Source organism: Hydractinia symbiolongicarpus, chromosome 11 (assembly GCF_029227915.1).
Source record: "Hydractinia symbiolongicarpus strain clone_291-10 chromosome 11, HSymV2.1, whole genome shotgun sequence".
Lineage (NCBI taxonomy): Eukaryota > Metazoa > Cnidaria > Hydrozoa > Anthoathecata > Hydractiniidae > Hydractinia > Hydractinia symbiolongicarpus.
This window is the reverse complement of record NC_079885.1, coordinates 7,609,227-7,621,506: the sequence shown is the minus strand read 5'-3', so window position 1 is coordinate 7,621,506 and position 12,280 is coordinate 7,609,227. Positions and strand designations below refer to the sequence as shown.

The window sequence follows — 12,280 nt, the reverse complement described above, 5'->3', positions numbered from 1 at the left end:
GTGTAGGAAATATATACGACAGGGATATCCCTCGTGGACCTGGCTAACGACCAGTGTGGAATTTTGCTTCAATATTGTGATAAATAATGACGTGTGACTAGGGAGTCCGGTTCGTAATCATAAGGTCCGTGGTCATTAGCAGGCATGTTTAGCAAGTGTCTTTACCAGAGTTACGGGTTAACCCATGCCATGTGAGAGAATTGGATAGGCACTGTTGGTGTATACCTGTATACATTTAGAACAAAGGGCCCACATTGATAACAGTGTTTTCAACACTGAAGTAATTATATTCTGTATAAATATTCGCAATAATAATAATCACTGGCTTGTCATCAACACGTGACAATTTTAGGTTCCAAAGAATTATTTGAGGGCATTAATTAAAAAGTAGTCGTTAGCGCTTGAAAAGATCCCATGGATTGCTGATTGTATCACTTCAGGACAAAGTCCAACACATTCATCCTGACAGCACTATTTCGTAGGTTTTTAGCAGTAAGTATGCGAATTAATGTGAGAAATTTATTTATAGAATTTTTTATTTATTTCAGGTGCTAAGTATTTTTTTGATGTTCGATTCATTGATGAGGTTTGGCAATTTCCAATGTATGTTTTAAGCAATGAGATGTCAGTAAATCTTAGTCGACGAATTGAAAAAGAGGTATGCATTCGATTAGACAGTAATCGTATAACCTGCTACTTTTTATAATATAAGTTATTGCTATGAAGGTCAGTGTCCTATTGAAAGAAATTTTAGAACCATTAAAATGTTCAATCTAAGAATTCCTGGCATATTTCATTTTTTCATTCTTTTTTCCAGATTCGTTATTTCTATGCCAATATGACAATGTATGATCTGGAAAAAGAAATCAGGATTAACTTTCATAGCATGAGGTATGATTATTTGTGATAGTAATAAAATGACACGCTAATTATATGCATGTGTCACGTTAATTACTTGACACGCTAATTAAATGACACGCTAAATACATGACACGATAGTTATGTGTATATGTTACACTAATTACATGTCAAGCTAATTACGTGTCAGTCTGTTTACATGACACGCTAATTACACGACCCGCCAATTACATGACACGCTAATTATATCTACATGTCACGCTAATTACATATCACGCTGATAGTGACATGACACGCTAATTACATGACACGCTAGCTGCATGACCCGCCAATTACATTACACGCTAATTATATGTATATATCATGCTAATTACATGTTACGCTGATTACATGACACTCTATGACACGCCAATTACATGACACGCTAGTTACATAACCCTCCAATTACATGACACGCTAATTGTATGTATATGTCACGCTGATTACATGACTCGCTAATTACATGACACTCTATGACACGCTAATTACGTGGAATGGCACTAATTTTCGATTAGTAACCTAATTTGTTGGAGACAACACCAAACTTTATCACTCTTTCCAATTTTTAAACTCAATCACCCTCCCCTACTAAAGTATCGCCACCCCCCATCTCTACCAATTTTAGAATGAGAATCAACCTCCTTCAATTTATTAAACCCTATCTAACTATTGATTAAAAGGAAATAAGCCTGCCTCCCTCCCTACAATGAGTTTACCAAGGGTAGGCTGTAAAAGCCAGTCTGTAGACCGAAAAAAATTTCAGTTTTACGAATCAAAAATTAGGGAGTTTAAATTCCGCTTTGCATCTTGTTATTACGTGCTCATTGAACGCTTCAAAAAACGTTTTGTAAAAGAGAATTTTTACAACATGGTTTTTAAGCTATTTTCAAGACAGTTACCAAACACTACCGAATAGCAAAACAATTTTTTTCAAGTTATGTCAATTTTTTTTTGCAAATTATAGACAAACGCAAAAACAAAAACGCTCTTTTAAAATTGCACTTTTTAATAAGGAAATTTTATAAAATTCCTCTTATTAATTTTTTGTCTATGAAGGGTATTCTTTTATTGGTTCTTCTTGTGTACAAAATCTTTTGAACCGCTGGCTTGAAAGTTAGAAGCTGTATTGTTCACGTCAAGAAGGAGAATGTTATGTTTAATATTAAATTCAATTGTTTTGTTTTCTAGCAAAGGCAGCGTGATTGTTCAGTTTAGTATTGAATATCAAGCAGTGCCACATGTCGAAGCTCTCGTTTTACAGCACACAATTGAGAACGGTTTCCTTAACGCTATGCCTGTTGGTCTAAAGCAAGTGTCCGTGTCTACACGTAAGTTAATAGTTTTGATTTCTGTAGAGATAGTTTAGTAAAAGAAAAATCTCCCGAAACTTTGCCTACTGAATTATCATGTTAAATGATAAAAGTTTTTTCCATTGTTTTTTTGTAAAAAATAAGAAAATTACACATTTATAAATTCTGCATCTACTATTTCGATTTGGTTAATTCAAACATTTCTTTATTCGAACATATTTTTTAAATTATTTCATATTTGAATTAGCGATGTTTTCGTGAATATGTACTTCGTTTTTATTCTAGTTCCTAATAGTCCGCCTCCTCAAGTAACTGCACAATCCGACACACCCTTCACTATCAATGTGTCGTGGGATGCAGTCAATGCATCAATGATCAATGGAAATTTTTATATGTATCAAGTTTTCTATAAGAAAGTGCAAGATAATACGTGGGATAATTTTGGGACGGCGAATGAAAGTTACCAGCTTGTTGATTTGGACCCGGGTACAGAGTACGTGATTCGCGTGTTAGCTGCAACGCATTCTGGCAATGGTGTAGCGTCTTCGCAGATTATTATACGTACCATCGAAGGAAGTAAGATATATTTGTAATGCTAAACGCTCACATTCTGCGAGCTGTAGTATTTTTTTTGAAGATAATATGCGATTCAACAAAGATTCCTCAATAAACAATAGCCTTAGTCACGTGATCTAAAGCGGGCGTTAGATATTTAAAAAAGGCAGCGATGTACACAAAGACGATACACAAAAGTGAGAATAACATCCATGTAGAGATTTAGTTTAATCAACGTAATAACTTTATAGCTGAAAATTTTTTTTCTGAAACTGTTTATCTGTAATATATAGGAAATTACCTGTTTTACGTCACCTGATGGTTGTAAGACATGTGCGAAATTTGCTGTCATTTATTTTCATGTTTCCATTGTTAAAAAAACTGCCACGCATGTAGGCAAATTACTACGTAGTACTGCGTAATACCACTAATCTGTTTGTGTCAGCGAAGGGATGTTACTTTAAAACAAGGCTAATGAATTTGATTGGTGTAACTGCTCTTGTCTAATCTTTGTCGAAACAACACAGAAACACACCAGACGTGTGATGGTTGGTCTCTTGGTCTAACTTTAAGTTAATGTGTTACCTGTTGTTGTTTTTAGAGCCGTATATCAAGCCTCCATCCTGTAGCTATCTGATTCTCGATGCAAAAACCGTATACTTTTCTTGGAGCGAAATACCGTCGGTTCAAGTTCCAGGAATACTACGTGGATACGAGATCAAATATCGCAAGTATTTCGATAAGAATAACACCCATTATTCAATTGCAGATGAAACAATGTCTCAAAAAACTGTTGCAACGTTCAGACCTTATACATGGTACTGGGTGGAGGTAGCTGGTTTTACCAGTGCGGGAACTGGACCTTTTGAGCTCTTTGTTTTCCAGACACCTCCTGGTGGTAAGCCTAAGTATTATTAAAAAAAAACTTTTATGATGATAGGAATATTTTTCTCGTGCGCATGATTTATATACGTAATAAGGATGATCATTCCTTTCACGCAAGAATCCTTCTTAAAGAATCAACCCTTAGAAATAAAGAAGAAGTTTAGTTATCCACCATTGCTTCTCTTTGTTTTATACTACTCTATCTCCCTTTTGTTTCATTGTTTACACATCTTGCTTGTTCACTGTGATTCTATCAATCATAGTGCATTCGTTTCTATATGTATATACACGTATCACCTCAATCATATTACAGCTCCTGAGATAGCCCCGCCAAATGCGACTGCTCACGAACGTGAATCAACAACGGAGATGCTTGTCACTTGGGATTTTATGTCAAAAGAAAACGAGAATGGATATCTAGCTGGCTATAGGTTGTACTACAGGCGTGTACAAGTTTCCGGCGTGGATTTGCCCTCTGGGGAACCCTTTGTGGATGTAATACTTGACCGATTCACAAAACGCTACCTTATGACTGGTTTGGAAAGTTATACTCAATATGAAATTACTTTGTATGCGTTCTCTGTGTATGGGGATGGACCGAAAGTTGTGTTATTAGGAGGTTGGTGATTTTTGTCATTCCATTAGTGAATTTATATTTCCGCGAAGAGAGAAAGTTATTGCAAAATTTTTGTTGACTAATTCGCGAGACTAACCCTCTTTAAAAAAAGTTACTAAAACTACACGTGAAGCTTTTAGCAATTTTTAGTTAATTGTTTTGTTCCAAAATTAACTGGAGCTTGATGCGATTTCAGTTTAAAATTTCGAAATTTTCTTAGTTAATAAAAAAGCTTATTGGCGAAAATGATATCCCACGCAATGTCTAAAAGGGGTCGGATTCGCGGAAATAAGTTCTTGCGCCTAAATGTAGCGATTTCCAAAACAAATTGTGGCAATAAAAGTAACCATAATAATTTTAATAGTAATATTAAATATCTAATGCAAATTGTAGTCGAGATTGGTCTATTAATATATGTCTTGCGGGTCCAAAGACAGTTAAAAAATATCTCTGCACCAGGAAATCCAATAGTTTTGCTTATAACAATCATGTTGCTTCTAGATACATGCAAGTGTCCGAAATATATTTTCAACAATTGGTTCGAGTCGAAGCCTTACATCGAACAAATTGGAAGCACTTCAGATCTCGTTAAAGGATTATATCCCGATATATTGACCATGGTGGTGGATGCTATTTGCACTGGTTGCCGCTCTCACCATTCCACCATGTACTACAACAAAACTAGAGATGGACGGTCCTCAAAGAAATCTAATGTGGCCAATGTTAAGAAATACCTGGACGACAATGTGCATTTTTCGTTTCCAATCTTTGGCAGGTTTACGCTGACACGTTTTGCAGGTGAACATCCGTTTGTCGGGATAATTAGTTCGCAGGGAAGTGCGTTGATTGTTTACCAACCAGAGTATAAAACTGTGGGATTTGTGAATATTTTCAAAGCAGTGTTTACCGCATGGCCTGTAGTTCTCATTGCCGTGTTGTTAGCAATGATGTCTGGATGGATACTATGGTTCTTGGTAAGTCTTAAAAAAACATAACAAGGATGGTGTAGTGGTAGCGCATTCGACTTGGAGTCATAAGATTGCAGGTTCGATGTTCTGGCGCACTTTAAATGTAATCTGATGACCGCGAACCGGCGTGTGTGGCAGGCAGTTCAGAGCAATCTCATGCGTATTTCTGTCGTTGATTTGTGTTATTTGCTTACAATTTGTTTTAAACAAAAGGGAATTGTAGCATTTTAAGCTACTTTAATGGTACTACCTTTTTGTGGGTCTTTAATTTCGCGAGTTTTAATTTTGTCATAAATTTGGTGGCTGCGCTTGATTTTTTAATTTCATGTGAATTAAATTGCGTTCTTTGTGACTGTGGTGTAAATCACAGTTTATTGACTTTTTGTGATTGACTTTTGCGATAAGATATTTTGATATCTATCAAGTTTAGTTAAAAGCTACAGAAACCGCAAAAATTGGTCCATCAAAATTGGATGTCACCGCACTTCTTCACAAATGTATTTTTTTAACTTTGTTTGAAGGAACAAAGCGCTGATTCACCTGACCTTACTCAAGATAGAAGTATCTACGGAGCTTATGAAGCATTTTGGATGTCATTCATTACCATGACAACGTTGGGGTAAATATATATTAATATTTTCAGATCTTCACAAAATGAGAAAATAATACATCTTATTTTTACATTTTAAAATGTTATATATTAGAATTACAAACAGTTATTAGGAACCAAAGCATTTAATTTTCATAGACTATTTGCGTTGCACAAAGTTGCACTCGGCCATTATCAACACACAAATTCAAATATTAATATTAATATAAAAGACTAGTCGTTAGCCCGTGACAGAATCTACGGGTTCGCTGGTCTTTATTTTTCTGTCGTACATATCTCCTGCATTGCTATTTCATGCACCCATGCTCACCTGTTAGCACGAAGTAATAAAATTTAGCTGCCGGGGGTTTTGCTATAACTATAGGTGCGATTAAAATGTTCTTTCTAGTTTAATAACTCTTTGCTTCCTAAAAATGCGGAAATAAGCAACCATTTTTAACAGAGAAACAGAATACCGATATTGATGTCATTTGTTTTTCCAGATACGGGGATTACGTCCCAGCTGCAAATGTTTCCAAAGCTTTTATGATTGTTTGGATTCTGGTTGGCTTAGCTATTGTGAGTATTTTTGGTGGCACTGTTTCGACTGGGATGAGTGTGAGCTCGTTAGATAAAGAATATAAACTGTATGGTACAAAGGTATGTTTCGCATACGTTATACCATTAACATTTACCTATCCGCGTTGTTTGTTATTTAGCTTTGGTATGGTAGTGGATTGGTAATTGATCAGAATTTCTTGTTATTTTTATTTTCCATTTTTTCCAAAAGGTTGCCGCCATCAATAATTCGTTTGAGCAAAGAATGTCCATTTTACGAAATGCAATTGTTGATTCGCAATCAAATTATACAACAATCACTCAAGTTATGGACGCTGTCTCCAATGGCAATGTCGAGTTGGGTATAGTTGATGCGTTCGCGACTAAAGGGTATAATGCTGCACTGAAAGAAAGGAATTTGAAGATTTACAAAATTCTTGATCTTCAAAGTGGATATGGAGTGGTGTTGTCTGGTGAATTTAAAAGGCTTGAAGATGACATGAGAAGCTACGTGTCTTCTAATCAAGCTCGTATTTCGCTGTTTGTTGAAAAGAAAATTGGAATTCTCCAAGTAATTTCTTTATTTTCTCCCATGTGTTTGCGCATTCTCTTTCCTAAGTTATTAAAAAGGGAATACAAAATGGCTTTTGGATTTCGATTTTAGTGACTTACACGAATCTAGCTAATGGCGGTGAAAAGGTTTATGATCACTAAGGACAAAAACAACAACTTAAATCTTCTTGAATATCATCTCGGGCATATAAAGATAACTGGAAATGACAGAAAAGTTCCCTGCATATCCTAATCCATATCCATAATTTATTCGATATAAACACTACTTACTTTGCTTTTTATTCATATTTTTATAATAAAATAAACTTCGAACTTTTTGAACTACCTAGCTATATGTGTTTTTTCACAAAGCCAGTCAAAGCAACAACAATAAACATTAAATCTTGTTAGAGGTATTAACTACCTTCTTAAAGCTAGTATCATCATTTTTTAACAAAAACATTTCCTCGTGAACAGAGGTTCCTTCATCAAAAACAAAGTTTCGATTTACTGATATTTAATTTATTTTACAGATCATAGCTTATTTTACCGCCAATAAGAAGACTTTTCTCTTAAACAAGTTGTCTAGACGTCTATGTGGTTCTAAAGTGTGTATAATTATCTTAACCTTTTGAGTGGTCCGTTTATTACACGCCATTCTTCGAAATGTGGGGGAGTAAGCTTATTGTATCGTTTTGTAGCCCTTTTAATAAACAAAATGGCATAGGTGTATCATCTTTTTTCAGCCTGAAGTTCTGGAAGTCGAGGAATTACTATTGACACCCGAAGAATCAACGTCAGCTGTGTTGTATCTTATTATCATGTACTTGGTTATGGCTTGCATTGGTTGCTTCATCTGGTTCTTCTTCATCTCCAGACGACCATTTAAAAAGATTCAACCGCAAGGTAAGTTTTGAACATCAAGGGGTTCGTGTAGAAGTAGTGTTTTCAACGAAACCATAACACGAAAAATGATAATTATATTCTGACATTTTTTTATTGCACACAAGCCAGCCGAAGCAACAACAATGAATTTTAAAATCTTGTTAGAGGTATTAATTACCTTCTTAAAACTAGTAATAGCATTTTTTAACAAAAACATATATAACGTAGTTTGGATTTTTTTAAAGTATTTTCTTAGTTCTTAACATATAAATGCTTGAAAATTTGTGATATTAGATAATGGCTCTGTAATTAAGGATCATTGTAAAACTTTCAAACTTTGCAAATGCCAAAATAGCATACTGAAAAGTCTACAGTCTACAGTACAACAAATATCTCAAGAACGAAAAAAGTTTTTTGTAAAAAAATCTAATAGTCTTGGAAGCAACTTTGTGTCCATTATACCATATCGTTTTAAGACAAATTCTTGACAAATAGGTGTTTGGCATTGTTTTTCCTGGATTTAGTATTGGTATATATAGTATTATATATAGTATTAAATATATAGCTATAGTATTATATTTGTGTGAGAGAGCAGATTGAAATTTTATATGAGATTTAAAAATAAAGGACAAATTAAAGATTGCAATAAATGCAAAAAATGAATTGTACCCAGGCAACTGATTCCTTTCTTTTAATATTCCATTTTTTATTACTTTTTGAGGACCAGTCAGTTAAGTCATACAGGCTGTGTAGTCTTTAAACCCTATTAGTTTCGGAATTAGCTCCTGCTTTGTAATAGTCACTTTTTTGTAGACGATATGGAAATTCTTCACGATGACCTAGTTAACGTCCAGGACATATTTAAAGAGTTTAAAACGAGCTTCAAAGAATTGGTTAATTCGTACGACGCGAAACACTCAAGTGAAAGGGTTCAACTAAACGACTTGAAAAGAAATTATAGTATACATGTAAAAAGAGGGAACGTACCACAGTTAGTCGAATATAACGGGAGAAGAAGAAGACGTAGACTGTATCAAATCACAAGCCTTTAAAACTGAATTTCATGATCATGTATATATTATTACTTACTGGAAGCTATTGAGTAGGGGATTGTTTTGTCTGGCAGATTTAAGATTGTTTTTTGGCATAATTGTGTGAATTTTTTTTTTAAATATTGTTGTTTCGCTGAATACGGAAGTAATACGGTCTTAGTTTGAAAATAAAGTAGCTATCTAAAAACATAATGTTTAACCAACATGCTAAAGTTTTAAATTGTGTACAATTAATTTTGTTTTTATTGGTTGTTTTTTGGTCCAATTTACTGACCTTTTTTCTATGATGTTAACGTGGCACAAAAGGTGGGCGTATAAAAAGAAGTCGATGCACATGAAAAAAAAAATTGCACGTTTTAAGTAACTGAAAATTTTTTTTATCTGAATTACTGTAAAAATTACTGTAAAATATTTATATATCTTGCAATGATGAATAATAGTTAAAATGAAAGTATCTTTCTGTTCTTCGTCCTTAAAATAAAAAAAGGACTTTGTCAAGTCAGCACTATCATTAAGGCAGAAAAAAATGTTCCGTTTTTTTTTTCTTGGTGTTTTTGAAACTACGAATCAGAGAGCAATGTAAAATAAGTATTAAATGTGTATTCTGCAGACCAGAATGTTTCTTTCCCCAAAACAGCGAAGAAAGCAAAAAGGTATTGCGGAAAAGAATTCATCTTTCACAGTGCAAAATTTGTGATTTGCAAAAAAATTTGAAATTTAGATAGATACACACATGTCCCATTATTATGCGCAATGCACACGCGAAATTTTCCCTCTACTTTGAAAAACACGCTCCATGCTAAGCAAATAACTTCCCATCTTTGTTTTATACTGATGTCTGCCGCCAAACATGCCATTTGTACAACACCCATTTTCATTCAACATTATTTTCCGAACCACACATTCATCTGTCCTATATTTACTTTTTCTGAATTCATGACCTAGATTTGTCCCGACGTAGATGCAGGCGTTCCGTAATGCCGCCGTCCTACAAGATATAATTGGCAGATTTTAAACGCTATGCATATGGCGTATTCTAAAATTACCGAAGAAAATACGTCGTTAGATAGTATTCAGGTTCTTGTACGCACAAATGATATGTATATATATATGGTTATGAAGTAGTATAGAACTTGATAATTCACGGAACAAATGTTTGCGTGAACAAATGTATTATCAGGATGCTTAGAGTAGAAATATTACAAGTCGTTTGTAAATTTCAAAACCTTCCGCCTTGCATATACGTAACATGTGCGTAACAAATCCTAAACTTGTACAACTATAAAAATTATATGCCTACACAATACTTTAGCCGACCACACGTACGGATTTGTGTCGCGGCGGCAGCACACTGGATTAATAGAATGTTTCATATTAATTTGTTAATGCAACTGAATGAAAGACGAAAGCTTTAAATATCTTTATAATCTAAGATTTTTTTTTTTACTATGGTTAGTTATGTTTGCAAAGTTCCTTATAGTTAGTTAAAATGTAAAGACATTATGCAGGAGAACTTTTCCATTTTTCATTAAGTTAAACCAAACAAGTTTTTATATAGCTATTCTTGCGGTCGGGTTCGCGTCATAATACTGGTTGAACCAATCACGGACCAGTATTCGGATTAAGCAGCCATTATGAAATGGTGTACAAATGCCGTAATCATAATGTTTTCGTGGTGAAACCTTCATAAATACAATTTTTTTTTTAGTCAAATTTTTTTTATGTTTTAGATACTGCTTAACTTTTTCCATTTCGCGACATCCTAACGCCGTTTTGCTTGTAAATTTTGTTTTAAGATTTAAGGTTTGGCCGTGAAAAGTCCACTTTGTACTCTAACGGAGAGCATCGAAGGAGAACATTCCAACCGCAAGAATTTAAACCCTATAGTCTATTAAGCTAGCTACCAGCTATTGTCTGCATTCATTTTAGTGCAAGAAATTATCAATATCCTTCCTTATTTGCTTATCCTGGAACTTCTTGTGTTTTAACTGGAAAATTTGCATGTAAACGTTTGTATAAAATATTTATAAAATATAATTATGTTATCTATATGTTATATATATGCCATCCTTTTTTTTCAGCAACTCGTTCAGCCAGTTTTTTTTCTTGTTCTGCATAATGATCTCACCCGTGGATGATAAAAGCTTGTGTAATAAAACCATGTGCTTTATTTTCTTTTCAAAAAAACCTCTCCACAGTGTTTAAGAATGGTCAATGAGATAAAAAGCATGCAAAAAGTTTTGACAACCCGCCCACCCTTTTCTGCTTTGTACCAGAGCTTGTCAACACCTCGTTCCCAGGGCCTTTTTGACTCACCGTCGCTGCACTTATGTCCCTTTTGTTTCGCCGTCAGATATACGAAAAGACAGGCCCGGAGGAGCAATTTTTAAAGTGGAGAGGCTAAATTATTCAGTATTAAAGGATACCCGTCCATGGTTGGGGCAGACGGGCTAAGAAAATTTTCATACTTTTGGCCCCCTAGATTGGTTAAAACATACTTAAAGAATTTTGCGCTCGGAAGTCTTCACAAAACGCAGGAGATTATATATAGAAACGCCATATTTTATGTAAGATAAATTTTTTAAAATAAGCAATAGTAACATCAAAGCAAAATAAAGATAATGCAGAGAAAGGTTATAGTATATTACAACTACCAGTCCTCCTTTGTAAATTTTCAGAATACTCCCTTCTGTTGTCGTGCAATTGAACAAATGCGTTGGCAATTTAGATCAAGTCTAGTTTGTCAGTCCTATCTTTTTGGAAATTGAGAATCGAGATGGAGTTGAAACGAGCTGGAAACATTGCTGATCTCATACAGAGCATATATATCTCTTTAATAATAGCCGTATTTTGTCTGTCTGTCCGCGGAAACCGCGTCCTGATACAGAAACACGAAATGCGATATATAAAGGACGGGCGACCCTGTGGATTTTTCCACGGGTTTACGGCTAGTCTCTATATTATAATACCCGTATACGTCTGTCTGTCTGTCACGCAAAATGGTAGCTTAGCTGCGCAATATTGAGAAGCACGCAATGCGATTAAAAAAATGCGGTTGAAAAGGACGGGCAAACCCGTGGATTTTCCACGGGCTAACGACTAGTGTATATATATATTGATCAATTAATAATTGATTGAAACACATAATAACCTTAAAAAAAACATCAATTCTTGGCAAAAAAGTGTGGAGCCAGTATAACTGTAAAAAATTACTCCCCGAAAAAAATTACTCCCCCCGTACCTGGAGTGATAATTTCCCAGGAAATTATTACTCCAACACGGAAATTATTACTCCCTTGAAATCACTCTTTTATGAATGGTAAATTACTTTTTTCCCAGTAAAAACTAACTTTCCCAGTAAAGACGGGCGCAAATGCGTCAAACTGTTCATCAAACAGCTCATCAAACTGTTT

The 12,280-nt window shown here is 34.6% G+C and overlaps 1 protein-coding gene across 2 annotated transcripts in view; it reads left to right on the top strand.

The window, feature by feature from the left end:
* Positions 1–9,318, top strand: part of LOC130614680 (uncharacterized) — a 67,103-nt gene extending 57,785 nt beyond the window's left edge. For both annotated transcript variants that reach the window (XM_057436116.1, XM_057436117.1), the window contains exons 46-57: positions 549–658; positions 818–891; positions 2,086–2,225; positions 2,493–2,783; positions 3,364–3,660; positions 3,961–4,266; positions 4,765–5,237; positions 5,753–5,850; positions 6,324–6,480; positions 6,611–6,949; positions 7,677–7,836; positions 8,629–9,318. In XM_057436116.1, coding sequence (XP_057292099.1) covers positions 549–658; positions 818–891; positions 2,086–2,225; positions 2,493–2,783; positions 3,364–3,660; positions 3,961–4,266; positions 4,765–5,237; positions 5,753–5,850; positions 6,324–6,480; positions 6,611–6,949; positions 7,677–7,836; positions 8,629–8,867 — 2,684 coding nt within the window. In that variant the 3' untranslated portion in view covers positions 8,868–9,318. The remainder of the gene's footprint in view (positions 1–548; positions 659–817; positions 892–2,085; positions 2,226–2,492; positions 2,784–3,363; positions 3,661–3,960; positions 4,267–4,764; positions 5,238–5,752; positions 5,851–6,323; positions 6,481–6,610; positions 6,950–7,676; positions 7,837–8,628) is intronic.
* Positions 9,319–12,280: the final 2,962 nt, after the last annotated feature.